Source organism: Pleurodeles waltl, chromosome 3_1 (genome assembly GCF_031143425.1).
Source record: "Pleurodeles waltl isolate 20211129_DDA chromosome 3_1, aPleWal1.hap1.20221129, whole genome shotgun sequence".
NCBI lineage: Eukaryota > Metazoa > Chordata > Amphibia > Caudata > Salamandridae > Pleurodeles > Pleurodeles waltl.
The window spans coordinates 676,010,724-676,027,450 of NC_090440.1; the positions used below are offsets into that span (position 1 = coordinate 676,010,724).

Below are 16,727 nucleotides of genomic sequence, written 5' to 3' on the forward strand. Positions count from 1 at the left end.
GACTCCTCTCTGACGCTGCTGGTATCCCCGCTCCACGCCGGTATAATTGAAATTCAGGCTTCAAGTCCAGAAATAAACAAGACGCTCGCTCACTGCCGAAGGGATTGCAATATGTCCAAATACGTGCTTCTACAGCGTGCTGAAGAGATTTATGCAACCTTGATCTAAAAGGAGACACAGAATGTGCAGCACTGAATAAAAGTGACTGAAGCTAGTTAAAATGTACAAAAAATGTGTCAATGAGCCCATGAAGGCACGCAGCAGCAGGCATAAAACAAATATTAGCATAACAAAAGAATATAGAATGGCACTTATCTGTGGCTATGTAAACAGCAAAGAAAGAGGAAGACATTGTGTTATGTGGACTCTGTAGGGGCTGATAGGTCCTGATTGGTGGATCATAGAGTGTGATTAAAACTCTTGGGTTGTAGAAAGCTGGTCTGATGTGTGGTGAGCACCTGTGGTGTTACCACCCTATACCAGGTCCGGGTATACCCTCTTATTGAGGTGTAGACAGTGTCGAGGAAGCCAGGGTGCTCTAGAGGTAGCTGTGGATGCACGACTTATCTAGGAGATATGCAAATCCTATGCAATACCACTATAGTCACAAAGCACTTACACACATAAAAGAACCACACAGTGTTACAAAAATAAAGGTACTTTATTATGGTACCAACACTAGAGTACTTATAGGCAGTTCAACTGGAGGAGTGTACAAAATAATTATATACACATTAGCAATTCGAAAATAGAATAGAAACAACTAGCATTGGCAAACGTATTAGAAAATAATGAGGGCTCTAGTGCAGGGCCAACCCATATATTAATGTGAGATACAGTTCCCCACCCAAGGATGTGGAGTCATTGGAGGGGAGCTGGCGGAATTAGGAACTCCAAGAGGTGAGTACCAGAGAGACCCCCAGCGACCAGGAGAGCAGAGGCAAGTACCTGGTCTTCCCCAAAACTAGCAGGACGACTTAGAAAAAGGATTGTGCAAGACCCAAACCAGACTCAAAGAACCCAAGGGTGGATTCTGACAGAAGAGGACCTGCAAAGGAAGGGGACCAAGTTCAGTGCATGATGGAGTGCCTGGTTGTGGCAGGTGCCAATACCCACCCTTTTGTGGATGCAGGACCAGGTCAACCGTGGAAGATGACCAGCTGTGCAGCGTAGGAGATGAAGAGGAGTCCTAGAAACGATGCACGTCCCACATCAGCTGTCTGGTTATAGTGGGTCAGTGGTGCCGGAGAACCACCAACAAGCCTTGGCAGATGCAAAAGAAGTCAAAGAAGAGTTGCATGGCTGAAGAGGACCAGCAAGGCCTAGGGGACTCGACCCTTGGAAGTGACCCTCAGCAGTCAGCAGTCAGGAGAGCCAACAGAAGCAGTCGCAGTGGGGCCCAGTCAGCACACCTGAAGAGGTGTCCCACGTTGCAGGAGCAGCAGGCAGGAGACTGTTTGGCAGGAAGAAGTGCTGGGGGCCGGGGCTACATGGAGCTTGAAGATCCTTGGGAGCAGGAGCAAACAAGCCTTAGTAGCTGCAAGATTCGAGGTGCAGAAAGGAGAGGCAAGGGCTTACTGTCTCCCAAGTTGGATATCTGGCAGAGAGGACCACTCCAGACCACCACCTGTGATGCAGGATCCACGCAGTTCCAGAGGAGGTCAGGTCCACCCAGCCTGTTGTTGTTGAAGTTGGTGCCTGCAAATGCAGGGGAGTGACTCCTTCACTCCAAGGGAGATTTCTTCTTACTTCTTGATCTAGTCTGGAGTCTTGTCGACTTCAGAGGATGCACAGCCGGGGAAATGTTGCAGTTGCTGGAAGGAGCCGGAAAAACAATGTTGCAAAGCCGAGTCATCACTGGAGTTGCAGATTTTTGGTTCTTAAAGAGTCCATTTGCAGTTACAGTGGCCAGAAGATTAAGTAAATAATGCAGAGAGGAGCCGTGGTAGAATCTTACATGTGGAATTTGAAGACTCACCCAAGAGAGAGACCCTAAATAGCCCTGGAAGGGGGATTGGTCACCTAATAAAGTGACCACGTATCAGGAGTGGGCTGTGACGTCACATGCCTGACCTGGCCACTCAGATGCACCAGGAGGCCTCTGCATATCTTGGTTTCATGATGGCAGAATCACGTGGCCACGTGGAGGAGCTCTGGGCACCATCCCTGGGGTGGTGATAGACTGGGGAGTACTCACTCCCCTTTCCTTAGTCCATTTTTGTGCCGGAGCAGAGACCTGGTGTCCCTGAACTGGTGCAGACTGGTTTATGCAAGCAGGGCTACCCCTCCCAAGCTATGTAACAACTATTTCCGAAGGGAGAGGGTGTTACCCCCCTCTCCCAGAGAAAATCATTTATTCTGCCTTCCCCTGCCTGAGCTGGTCAAGCAGCAGGAGGGCAGAAACCTGTCTGAGGGGTGGCAGCCGCACAGGCTGCCCAGAAAACCTCAGAAGACTAGTTGGAGCAATACTGGGGGTCCTCTAAGGAGACCCCAGAGTCCATGGAATAATACACCAATACTGGAAACAGTATTAGGGTATGACTCTGACAGGTGTGATACCAAACATGCCCAGGTTCATAGTTACCTTTATGTAGCTGGACACCTGTGTACTGTACCTGTGTCCAGTACACAGGTAAAATTGCTTTCCTTCACTTACAAAGTCCAGGAAAATGGAGCTGGAGCTCGTAGGGGCACCTCTGCTCATGCAGTGGTGCCCTCACACACTGGTACTTGCACCCTTCACTCTGGGCTAGGAGGGCCTGCAGTAGGGGTGACTTACAGTGACTTGTAGTGAAAGGATACAGGCTGCAATGGCAGTCCTGTAGACATATTTTGCATGGGCTCCCGTACATGCTGCAGCCCATGGGTAACCCCTGGTGTCCCAATGCCCTGGGTAGCTAAGTACCATACACTAGGGACTTACATGGGGCCACCAGCATGCCAATTGTGGGATGTGCTAAGTCCTAAGCAACCAAACTTTGAGGGAGAGAGCACATTTCCTGGGGTCCTGGTTAGCAGGATCCCAGTGAACACAGTTAAAACACACAGACGACAAGCAAAAGGTGTGGTCTAACCATGCCAAAAAGAGGGTACTTTCCTACAGAAAGAACTTATTTTCATTATTGTCCTCAGTGTCATTGCAAATACCTTTGGATTGACTACCACCAGGTCTGCAAACTTAACCTTTCTCCAGAGCACATCGAGACCACTTGCTACACCTGCCTTGCGTTCCTCTCAAAGAAGACCTTGAGATACTGATGTTATTGATTACACACCATGAAGCATTGACCACAATACCACCTATATCTTCTCAGACTATGGTGTGGATGAGGAGCTAAACCCTGGGGTCTCACTGTGGATCTGAAACATAGGAACAACAAGTCCAGGTGGTACAATACCATGTGAAAACTTTGACCTTGAATAGGCCCTCCCTTCCTTTACTCCATCCGGACATTGTTCATAGGCCAAGCACTGCCCCTCTGGAGGTCAGGAATCAAACTCCGAAGCCCAGCAACAGGCTTACCACTCCACGACTGCCTGCTAGCCATGGTCAGCACAGACAAAAGACCTCTGAGCCAATTCTGAACCAGCCCCTGGTGCTGAAATAGCTGCACAAGTCCCAGCCTCCTCCGACTTACACAGCTCCTTCAACTCCTGCACCAAAAGCACCTTCAAAGCGAACTTTGCCTCTAAAACATCACTCTGCGCTGGATAGCATCTTGGCACTCACGGGTTAAAAGATTGCTTCAAGTCGAAGAGTCGCCCAAAGCCCCGTCGTCTGTGGTCTCTGAGGAATTGGAGCAGGCTATCCTCCAGCATCTCCAGGAGGAGGTGCTCGATAGAAGAGACTTCATCAGCCCACAGACTGGGAGGATCAACGCAAAATGACCGCCTAACCTGCAGACACTCTTACCTGTAAAAGGAAGTTAACCTTTGAGGAGAATCTCTTGTTGGAGCCTTCCCTAGGCTGAAATACACCAGGACAGGGGCACTAGGCCACTACTATTTTGTCCCACTGATCATCCTCCAGAACCACCACCACATGGAACACCTCTGCCTTCCTTGAGGGTTCTCCACATTCTTCATATGAAGGTCAGGCCCTCATACCTCATATGAGACCCAGTGCATTCTTGAGCCAAGAGATGACTATAATATTGATAGCCCAGAGGACATGGATCCATATCCCCACCCCGCCAAACCTTCCCCTCCTGATAACACCACCTCTTACCATAAGGTTATCTGTAGGCCTTCCACATTCCATAAGGTCACTTAGACATTATTCAGGACGCTCAAGACTTCCTCATTGGAATGCTATCCACAGCTCAACAAATGGTCAATTCCCTCCCCATGCTCAAGGACATGTTGAAGACTTCATCTGACACATTCAGAGAGTCTGTAAAGGCCAGAGTAGAGTAGTGACACCAAGAACAGATAAAAAATGCAAGCCATCATTCTCCCACCACCCTATATCTGAGGCCAGCATCCACCATACTGTGTGTTAGTGTGCTAATGATCAAGGTATTGGTGATTCCCCCGCCAGATAAGGAGATGCCTTCCCTGTCATTCTGCTAGTCACTGGAGGATTGCCAACTCAATCTGCTTACTCTCCTGTAATGATCGGGCCCACTTGGACGAGATGGAGGAACTCTTCCAGCATTTCCCAAAGCAATATAAACAATGCAGCAACAAGTTGGTTTTGAAAGGCAAGATCATTTCTAACATCACCATCAAGTGTGCCCTTGATGCTCCTGACATTGCTCCCTAGTGCAGTACTCGTCCGCGCCAGTGGGCTTTCCTACAGATCTATGGGTTCAAGCCAGAGGTCTAACATCTGATCAGCCTGCACTTCAATGTGGAACACATCTTTGCCCCGCAGGTTGATCAGATGTTGGAAAAGATCTAAAACAGTAAGGCTAGGGGGACTCTCCAGATGCCTTCTCCCTGATGCCCAAAGTGGGAGGGGGTGCCAAAGCATCCGCATCCTACCAGAGGTGGTAAAAACAGCAGCAGCCTATTCGTGGATACTCCAGGAAAGCATATAGAGGCAACAACTTTAAGGAGATGTGTATTGTGTGTATGGCTATGGAAGCCACCCCAGCTAAACAGTGACTCTCTCTCCCGTTACCCCCGATTACACTACACCTGTTGCAGGTAAGACTGCTTGGGTTTTTTCCCCCCACAGTGGAAAATAATCACCTCCGGCCAGTGGGTCCTTTCCATAGTCAGGCAGGGTTATGGCTTAGAACTCACTGCAACCCTACCAAACATCTCTCCCTGCAAACACACCCTCTCCTTCAGGCACACCAGCACGGTCTCCAGGAAAAGGTACAAGTTCTGATCATCAAAAGGGCAATGGAGCCCAATCTGACACTTCAGAGTGACAAAGGGTGTGCTCCCTGTACTACTTTATCCCTAGGAGAGTTGCAATATGCAGGCCTGTACTCTTAATTTCCCCTCAACTAGTGCATCCTGTCGGAGGACTTCCACATAGGCATACTACAAGAGTCATCCCCCTGATGCAGCAAGGTGACTTTATGACTGCGATTTACCTGAAGCATTCTTATTTTCACATTCCAATCCACCCTGCTTGTGTAAGAGGTCTACATTTTCAATTCAAAGTGTTGCCCTTCAGGGTCTCTAAGAAAAAACAAAAAGCCCAAGCTTCATCTCCAGGTTCTCAGAGTCGATGAGAAATGCAGTATGGATGAACGGGACAGGGGTATTTGCTTACGCTTTTACTCCTCTCTCACTCCTTTTGTACATGGTTCGGAAGCTTCGACAAACATCCCTCACCCAAATCCTGGTGTCAGCTACTTGGGCCAGACATTTCTGATTCAAAATCCTTCTTGATTTGTCTGTAGTCCCCCACAAGAGACTACCCAACTGGCCAGACCTAACACTGAAACAGGGCACCGTCGGGTACCCAAACTCTTGACAGCTCAATCTTGCAATTTGGCTCCTGAGTTCTTGGAGTTTGGATTCCTAAATCTGTCTCCAGAATGCATGTCCATCCTTAAAGAGGAATCTAGGCCCACTACAAGGGCCTTCTTTGGAGTCAAATAGAACATGTTTGTCCATTACTGTCTTCACAAACACATTGATCCATTGAAGCCAGAGATTCAGGGCATGCTTTGTTACCCATTTCATCTACAAATGTCAGGCCTTGCCTACACTTCAGTTCCAGCTTACCTACAAAATAGAGAGCACTCTTCTTTATTCATAGTCCTAGTCATCAAAACCTTCATAGAAAGACCTAAACAAGTTATCCTGCCAAAGGTACCCACAGCCCCTGTCTGGAACCTCTGTGTGGTCCTAACTTGACACATGGGTCCTCCTTTCGAACACCTTCACTCAAGCCCTCTACAGTTTCTCTCTTGGAAAGTTGCCTTCCTAGTTGGCATAACATCCCACATGTGAGTAAACTTACCTTAGAGGACCCTTTCTTCCAAATACACAATGACGGAGTTGTCCTCTGACCTAACCCAAACTTTCTGCCTGAGATGCTATCCTCCTTCCGCCTTAATCAGACAGTTGAATGTTCTTCCCACACCAAACTTGGTGGCAGAGGAACCATCCACACACTAGACATCAAAAGGGTCCTCAGATGTTCCATTGATAGAACAAAGCCATTTCACAACACAAACCAGCTCTTTGTCACCTACACTACACCACAAAAGGGCCACGCTCATTTCAAAGTGGGCATAGCCAGATGGCTGGTAAAGTGCATTCAAACTTGCTATGCTAGAGCCATAAGGCAACTGCTGTGCCACCCAGGCCATACTCTACCAGCAAAAAGGGGGCTTTCATGACCTTCTATGGTAACATTCCCATAGCTGATAGCTGTAAGCAGCTGGTTTGGTCCACTCCACTCAGATTTACCAAACACTACTATGTGGAACCAACAAGCAAAGGTTGCCCAGGATGTTTTACAAACCTTTTTTCAGTCCTTTGCAACATCCTTTAGTTACGCACTGCTTACAGAAGACTGCCTATGCAAAGCATGTGTATCTACAGCTATAAATGCCACAAATGGAATATGTTACTTACTCTCTAAGCATCTTTTCGTGGCTTCTAATGCTGTAAATTCACATGCACCCATCCTCCTCCCTGGAAGTCTCGGGTTGTGGCAGATAACCTTTTCTTTCTTTCTCTTTTGCAAGATCATCATCTTTTTTTTCAAAGCTCCATTTTCATCATCCCCGCTGTGTGAAAAAGTCTAACAGCTTGATCTTTCATTCTTCGGTTGAATTTTTAAATTAATGTGTAGATGCAAACTTCCTAAGGCTTGTTGTGAAGTCCTCAACGATCTCCTCACATCCTTGAGCCCTCAACGCAAAATGATACCATTCTAATATAGTGTGTCACATCAGTCTCATGCAAGGGATACAAAATGTAGGTTGATGATAATAAGGTGTGCCTATCACAGGTCTTCTGATAGGCAGGTAAATTGATAACAAGGTATGCCTATCACTGTTTTGTAGATGGAACGTTTACTTATTGGTGTGCCTGTAACCACTTTTTAGCAACAGCCTTTCATTTTAGTTACAAGTTCTCCATTCAATTCAATACAATCCTTCCCATTGCATTAAAATGGCTGCTACAATGTCATTCTTACATCCTTTTACCGTTGGTTGGGCTGGTTTAACTGTTTATCAAGCCCAAAACATAAGGGCAACAGCTCCACTCCAGGTCTTTTTCTACAGGCAATGAAGCCTTTCTTAGACTCAATGATGTTTTAATTTATTTTCTTCTGGTGATGAAGATTCCTAGCTCGGAAATGGACAGTGGTTTCTGCCTTTGAGTTTACATACCGAAAGGCTAAATATTGCAAAATCAATTTTCTTAAAAATGATGCCAAAGCACTGCTCTCGGACTCACCTGGCATCAGCATCTATTCACTCAGCTAAAGTCACTCAGCATCAGCATATGCTCACTCATTTAAAGTCCATTCTATGATTTTCCATGGGTAAACCTTTCCTCACTTTTATTGAAATTGGCCAATAAGTTGAGCTTGTTTTATTACCCAGTACTTATCGCCTAAAAGTGGTGTAGCAATACATTCAGTAATCCTCTGCTAAATACTGATGCAGGAGCTCTTTATTCAATGACTTCACACATACAGGTGCTCGCTTCAACTTCCTTACTAATTGAAACATTCTGTTAGATGCCTAACTTTCTGCGGTTGAACAATGCACCTGTTATTCAAGGAGACATTACATCACATATACCACAAAAAACAGCAATTGTTTTCTTTCACATGACTCAAACTTTAGTAGAGTCATTCACAAAGGTTTCAGTTGGTAGATGGATTGCGAAAAATCAGTCATATGCAGTGACCTATAAGGCTTTGTGTTCCAGGCGAAAGTTAGATTCCCTTTGGCTTAAGAAAAAAGGTGCTTCATTTAATATACACAAGGTGTGTGTATTTAACTGACTTATGTGCGGCAGTTCATGATCATCTATACATACTTTTACTTTAAACATGACTGTTGATTATGCAGCAGTGGGTTAAGTGTGCTAAATCATTTATTTACAATTGCTAAAACTTTGCATTCTATTGTGCGGTCGATGTACAGCATGTGAATCTGGAAAGTGTTCATGTAGCAAAAGAAACTTGTTACTTAGCTTCAGCAATAGCTTTCCACCGTGGGCTATCCCCGATTTCACATGTAGGCCCACTACACCACCACCATCCTTGGTGAATTAGAGTAAAGTGCAATTTAAAAGGTATGATAGCTATACATTTTCATTGCAAAGGAGTTTCACCCAGGTCAATTCTAGTACTGCAGTTGGGAAAAACACTGAAGTAAACAGTATTCGTGTAATGAGGATTTGTGGACTTAAGGGTAGAAGTCATACGTCACTGACCTCACCTGTAGTCTACACCCAAAAAGAATAAACAAACATTTTTAGCCATGTTTTTCTAGACCCAACCACCAGAAGACTGGTTAATAACCTACTTGAGAGTAGTCCAAGCTATATAACTACTGTGAAAGATACGGGACTGTGTTGCAGTTAAAAGTGCTGTAGTTATTTTTGGGAAGGACTAGTTATTTTGGGAACAATGTTGCATTATGAAAGGGCAACAGTGACATTAAACGAGAAAACCTCTACAGACTTTATTAACAAATGTTTCCTTCTGGCAGTGCACATACTTGTGTGTGTTTGGGCTTCTTCAGTGGAAATTTGAGAAATATTATTATATCATAAAGCTGACCCCACAGGCAGTGAACTGCAAAGGTGGACTGGAAACTTCAACATGACAAGTGTAGTCTGTCAAGGAAATATTCTTGGTAAGTGGCACCAAGGCTGAGATTTAGGAGCACTGCAGCTTGAGCATACTGGGAAGCTAGAAATGGGATTCAAGTCTCATGTAAAATGAAGGGCAGGCCAGTGGCTAATCAGTTTTAGTACTCAATAGATAGAGCATCCTTAAATGGAAAAGGAGTGCACAGGTTTAGGATGTGCATCTGTGTGAGAGTACAGATTGAACATGTGGTTGCGAGAATGCAACAGCCCGAAGAAAAGGTGTTATTACACATTTGCTGAGAAAAGCAAATTGAGCATGTTTGTGCATACATTTTGCTTTAAAAGCAACACAATAATTTAACACTACACTTAAGGGAGACAAGAGGAGCAATGCATATGGGTCATTGAAACATAGTATAACAGTTTACATTAATTAACAAAATAAGCAGTGGTGGCAGGAATGAGAAAACACGCATGCAAGGGTGACATTTAACAAAGCACGAGCTGGGGAAAGCTTTTTCCTTTGCTTGCGAGGCAATTGTTTTAAAAAAAAAAGATGATTTCTATTGTTTTTCTCATTAAGTACAATAAACAGAAACACAATCTCGTACACGACTTACAGGCAATGCAGAAAAATAGCATACAGTAGATCATGGGTGACTATAAATGCGTAAATCCTATCCAGCAGCAACATAAGCACAAAACAACTACTTTAGCATCACAGTTACAGTAATACAGATATTTTGATTGGGGGGGAGGGTGGGGAGAAGAGGAAGGGTGATTCAATCTTTGAGATCATTCAGAGACTCATTCAGCGACCACATACCTTTCCATAATGTTTAGGGCAACCTGAAGCCTCATAATTAGTTTTTTCATTGAGCGTGCACCAAACTATATTAGCACCCAGTATTTGATCGCTGGCACTTCAGCAACACTCCATCTTAAAGTAATATCCCACTCTGCCACGATCAAATTCAAGAGGCTGTTGTTAATCTGTTGTCAGTGTTTTTAGCTGGGCTTGATTCATGCAAGCTTGTTTTCAAGTTCTGGGTGAGTCAGTTGCTGACTTGTGTTTTTCTTTTTTCACAGTTTAGCATTGGCCAATAACAGCACTCTTACGATAGGCACCATTGATGAGATTCAGAAACTGCACATACGCACAGTTCCGCTCTATGAGTCACCACGGTAAGTTAAGGGAAGTGGTAGAAAGAAGGCAGTAGTGATAATTGGAAATCGACTGATGTCACTGACTGCTTCTTTAATTTGTTTCTGTGATGTAGTACTGTTAAAACTACACTGTTTGACATTTAAGGTATGAGGAATAGGCAGCAAGCATATTCTGAGTTTTAGGTTATTGGGGAGGCTAGGCATGTTTGATTTGTTCACTTTCTTCCCTAGAGTGGACGTTCTATACTCAGATTCCTTTAAGCCAATCTCATTGGAGACACATTAATGTTTATGCTCCATTGTTGTTGCAGTGATAAACCTTCTTATGTCTCAGTCTCTACAGACCCCTGCATCTTTATTCACCACTGTTCTATTTTCTAGCAATTTGCACACATCTTGGTAGATTTTGAATTCTACTTACACACCTTTGATTTAGCAACCCTTGGTTATAGAATTCTTAACAGCAGTTTTGCCTGTAAGTTTCCTGAGATGGTACCCACATCTTCCTCTTATCTTCTGTTGTCTTCTCAAACACTTGAAACGTAGGTGTAAAACTGTTATAACTGCTCTTTCTGATTAATAATACTGGTAATAGATATGTGTTCATGCCTCCTTCTTTACAAGTCAATCTGTACATGAAACTGCTGGATAAACAAATGCTTTCCTTTTTGTGTGCCCAACACTCATTATATGTCCCTTTCAGAAAGATCTGCTACCAAGAGGTCTCTCAGTGTTTTGGAGTCCTCTCCAGTCGAATTGAGGTGCAAGACGCCAGCGGAGGAACCACAGCTTTGAGGCCCAGTGCCAGCACCCAGGTACAGAATCAGTCAAAGAGTCGGTCATTTATTGCTGGTTTGGAAAGACCATCTCCTATGGGCTTGTTACATTTCATACTTCTTTAAAATTGTCCACTTGGTTGTAATATCAGTCGTATATGAAGAATAACAGTACAGCAAATACATTTGTCTAGCATATATTTAAGACGAAATGGGCCAAATGCTTGTGAGCAGATTCTCACAAGTTGTGCGATAGCCATCTTGCTGCACAGAGGTATGTGTTCTTTATGTAGCTGGCAGTTGTGGGAACATCTAGATTTGCTCTGGACAAGCCCAATCCCTAAGCAACAATTTCCGAATGAGTAATTGAGCGAGCCTATGTTTGCACTACGTAACTTTTTACTTCAGTCCCTATATTGGTAATATGGATTAAAAACACATTCTTAAGCTGTGCTCAGCGAATTTGCAGTGAAATAATGTCATTGGCAATCTTTGTCTGCACATACGACATATGTCTATGCAGGGCAAGAGACTGGAACTTGTTCGGAACGTTGCCACATCTACTTCCTCCTCATCTCCACTTTTTACACATCCCCTTGCCCACACCAAAGTACACCTCATCGGCTTCCATATGTTAGTCTTCTTTCATCCATTAAGAGAATCAGATGCACAAGGCAGCATCTCTGCCTTAGTGCAGATTTTTTCACATTGATTTTATGCCACAATCTGGAGGATTTGTTGCACTTTTCTCTTTTAATACTGTGCAATAGGGATTGATTTGCTCTCATTTAAAAGGAGTGTGGTTCTGGTAGCACATACTCTGTGCGCTGCACTACATCTCCAAGTACTTGACGAGCACCAAAAATAATTTTCATGCAGTACCTTGAGGTTGGGTGATGCCTGATATGAATGTAGCAACCTTGATATCAAATGACTGGGTTCCAGTGAGGACCAAATAGCAGCGTCCCTATCAGACTTCTGTTTCTCAGTGCAGTGCAGACGCTCTTTTAGAGATGCTAAGCAAAAATTAAATTAACTTCACACTAGATGCGATGGCATTAGCCAAATGTTAGACTAAATATAATCCTTCCAGGGCTAAAGCTGCCGGTTATCAAGTACCGTATGACACTGCTCAATTGTCCATAAAATCTATTTATTCCTACCATATCTGAATTGTAAAAAAACAAAAACAAAAAAAATAAATATTTGAGATCTAAAATTGAAGTTTGGCGTTGTCAAGGATCGAATACAGAATGTCCTGACATAAAAGAATAAAACAAGGAATTACAAAAACTGAACTCAATTTTACCATCTCACAAGAAAGACCAAAGATTAGAAAATTCAGAATGACATCTGAATTAGTCAACTTGGATTGATTCTGCATGCGGACCAATTCATATTTACAGAAACAAGTAATGGTTGATATAACGATCAAAGCATTCAGACCAAGTAGAAGCCTTTTTAGGGGAGTTCAAGTGATAGTGAATCAACTAGAGAGCAAGATGTGATTACATTGAATACCAAATTATTTGACTTAACACAACAGGTGTTTTTAAAAAAAATTTTTTAAAGAAAGTAAACAAATTGATAAGGTGGGTTACGGAGAGACAGGCAACTAAGGTTGACAAATATGAACTTAGATTTACCTTGAAATTAACTGAAAAAAACATCCCAAACACCCTCGCTGAAGCTATGCGTACATTTTGAACCATAATTTTTCAAAACCTACTGAACAGATTAACACCAAATCACACAAGCATGATTTCTGTGTATTTCCTTTCAGCTGTTTTTTTCTATATTGTGGTTTAATTTTTCTATGGAAAATTGCATGGGGAAAAAGCGTTTTGGGACTTATCCTTTTTTTCTTGTCCCCTGCTTGATGGATCACCCTGAAACTTTTCATGAAGGAGCTGAGGTGTTAGAAACTTGGAAATATTCATGAAGATTCATCAAACTGTGCCCAAGTTATAAGCAAACTAAATATCTACTTCCTATGCAAACATGGTCACAACTATAACCACCTAGTGTCAATTGCCACTGAGTTTTATAGTTTTATATATAGAATTCATGTGTTCTTCAGGCGACCTTTGGGTCCTGTCTGAGTTCACGCCAGTGCCTCAAGCTCTGTTCTTATAGAAGCACTTGTCAGAAGCCAATTTAACATCGGGAGCCGAGGTTGTTGTCTAGCGCCTTATGGGCTTTACCACCTTTGGACACGTTTGGTTCCACCAAAAATGCAACATCACTGCCCTCGATGCCACCAGTGTCCGTGGACTGATCAGCACAAGGTCCGTAATTCCCTGACCACGATGACAGCAACTGCCCCTCTTGCCTTGCTTTCCAGTAAAAAAAAACACCCTTCCAAATAGCAGGGAACAACATAGGGAGCACACCACCATGCAACATCAAGACTCCTCTAGCACCCTGGCCATTTTCGGGGAAGACCATCTGTAGGAAAGTAGCCTCTTTCTAGCTTGGTTACCCCCACTTTTTGCCTGTTTGTCAGTGTGTTTGACTGTGTTCACTGGGATCCTACTAACCAGGACCTCAGTGATTATGCTCTCTCCTTGTAAACTTGGTTGGTGGAACCTTTTTGGCATACTGGTGCCTCCATGTAAGTCCCTAGACTATAGTGTACCCAGGGCATTGAGGTACGAGGGGATCCCTATGGGCTGAAGCATGTATTATGCCACTCATAAGGAGCCATGCAAACTATTCTGCAGGCCTGCCATTGCAGCCTGCATGAAAGGGTGCATGCACCCTTTCACTACGAGGTCACTGCACCAGGTCACTGTAAGTCACTCCTATGGCAGGCCCTTCTAGCCCAGAGGTCAGGGTGCAAGTAGCTGTGTATGTGTGAGGGCACCCCTGCACTAGCAGAGGTGCCCCCACAAACTCAGCTCCCTTTTCCTGGACTTTGTGAGTGCGGGGATGCCATTTTATGCTTGTACTGGACATAAGTCACTACCTATGTCCAGCTACATAATGGTAACTCCAAACCTAGGCGTGGTTGGTATAAAACATGTTGGAGTCATACCCCAATACTGTTGCAAGTAATGGAAGTATGATTCCGTGCGCTCTGGGGGATCCTTAGAGGACCCCCAGTATTGCTACCGTCTTACAGGGTTTTCAGAGCAGCCCAGCTGCTGCCACTCCTCAGACAAGTTTCTGCCCTCCTGCTGCTTGATCTGATCAAGCCCAGGAAAGCAGAACAAAGGATTTCCTTTGGGAGAGTGAGGTACCACCCTCTCCTTTTGGAAATAGGTGTGACTGGCTCGGAGGTGTAGGGGACATTTGGTGCCCTCTATGCATAAACCAGTCCACACTGGTTCAGGGACCCCAGTCCCTGCTCTGGTGCAAAACTGGACAATGGAAAGGGGAATGACACTCCCCTGTCCATCACCACCCCAGGGGTGGTGCCCAGAGCTGCTCCAGAGGGTCCCTGGGTTTTGCCATCTTGTTTCAAAGTTTGGCAGGGAACTCTGGGAGCATCTGAGTGGCCAGGCCAGGCAGGTGAGGTCAGAGCCCCTTCCTGATAGGTGCTTCCCTGGTTAGGTGACCAATCCCCCTTTCCAAGCTATTTAGGGTCTCTCTCTTGGGTGAATCCTCAGATTCGGCTTGCAAGACTCCAGCAAGAATCCTCTGCAACCTCCACTTTGACTTCTAGCCACTGGAACTGCGACTGGACCCTCCAGGAACTGACAATGCTGCAATCATAAAGAAGACTCCTCAGGTTTATTTCCATGGCTCCTTTCAGCTTTGCAACATTTTCCTGCCGTGCAGACAGTAACTCTTCAGCCTGCACAAGAAGAAGGAATCTCCCTTGGGTGAGTCACTACCCTGCAACTGCAGGCACCTACAGCAAGCGATGACCCGCTGCGTGGATCCTGCATCATGTGTGGTGGTCCGGAGTAGTCCTCTTGGTCCTTTCTGCCAGCTGCCCAACTTTGGTGAAGATAAGCCCTTGCCTTCCCACGCAGGAGAGTACCACCTCTGTGTCTCTTGCAGCTGCCAAGGCTTGTTTGCATCTCCTCCAGGGGATCTTCAGGCGAACTATAGCTCCATCCTCTCACACTCCTTCCTGCAAAGCACAGCCTCCTGCGTGGTTGTCCGGCAGCATGGTATCCTCTTTTGTAGTGCTGCATGGGCATCTTCTATGACTCCTGTGTCCCCGTCCTGTGGGACTCCTGCAGGTGCTGCCTCTGCTCCTGTGAACTCTTTGATGCTGTGACTCCCCCTCCTGGGTTGAATCCTCCTGGGCCTTGCTGGTCCCTGGCAACACCGCTTTTCCACTAACCGCGAGTTTGCCTTTGCCAAGGCTTGTTGGTGGAATTCCTGCACCAAAACATCTCTGCAGTTTTCACTCCAGCGTGGGACATCATCTGTATCCATCAGGAACTGTTCTCTGGCTCGAGGGCTGCAATGCTGACCTGTTCTTTATCACTGTCGACCAACTCCTGCAAGTACACCTGGGTTGGTAGTAGTTCCTACTTCTCCTGGACTCCACTGTGACTCTTGGACTTGGTCCCCTCTCTCCACAGGTATTCTTTCTTTAGGAATCCACTGCTGGATTTCTTCCAGTCTTGTCTGGGAGTCTTCTTTTCTTCTTTTCCTTCTTTTGGGTGGGTTGGGGAAAATCCAGTGATTTACTCCTGCTGTCCTGGTCACTGGAGGGTACTGTTACTTACCTATGCGATTTTCTAGTACTCCCAGCTCCCCTCTCCCATTCTACTTATGTAGGTTGTGCTCCTGTGTTCGCATTCCATTTTTTAAATATGTGGTTTGTGCCCCCCCTAGGCTCACTATTGTTTATTGCTATTTGCACTGTTTACTAACCTTTTCAACGCCTATTTCTGATTACTAGTGTATATATTTAGTTTATTACTTACCTCCTATTGGAGGACTGCCCTTTTAGTATTTTGTGGTGATTTGTTCCAAAAATAAAATACCTTTTATTTTTGCAGAACTGAGTGTTTTTTTTTCATGCGTGTAAGTGCTCTGTGACTACAGTGGTATTGCATGTCTCCTAGATAAGCCTTGGCTGCTTATCCACAGCTACCTCTAGAGAGCCTGGCTTCTAGGCACTGGCGACACTTCACTAAGAGGGGATACCTGGATCTTGTATAAGGTGTAGGTACATCAGGCCAGCTTCTTACACCATCCCTTCAGCACCCAGCCAGAGGAAGAACCCCGCTCCTCAGGACCTGCTCTCAGCTAAAGCTCACACACCCCAGAGCCACTCAGCAGATTTGAAGAACCCCATCCCCAAAACACCCCCACACCCTCTAAGCACTGAAAACTGGCCCTCAGATCATGGGTATGCCCAAAACCATGAGTACACCAGTACAAAAGGATACAAAGTGGTTTCTCGTGCCGAGGCAGAGTGCCATTCCTGAGGGGGTAGCGCATCAATCCAAGAACACAGATGTTGAGGCAAATGGGCACAAGGGCCACTGCTGACCACTGGCTCTGGTCAGCACCCACAAAAGCCTACAGAATGCTGTAAGCTTTCTACCAAGGCCATTGACACGCTTT

The 16,727-nt window shown here is 45.0% G+C and overlaps 1 protein-coding gene across 2 annotated transcripts in view; it reads left to right on the forward strand.

Moving 5' to 3' along the window:
- Window positions 1–16,727, forward strand: part of DDB1 (damage specific DNA binding protein 1) — a 682,863-nt gene that overhangs the window by 392,417 nt on the left and 273,719 nt on the right. For both annotated transcript variants that reach the window (XM_069223262.1, XM_069223263.1), the window contains exons 17-18: window positions 10,339–10,434; window positions 11,120–11,231. In XM_069223262.1, coding sequence (XP_069079363.1) covers window positions 10,339–10,434; window positions 11,120–11,231 — 208 coding nt within the window. The remainder of the gene's footprint in view (window positions 1–10,338; window positions 10,435–11,119; window positions 11,232–16,727) is intronic.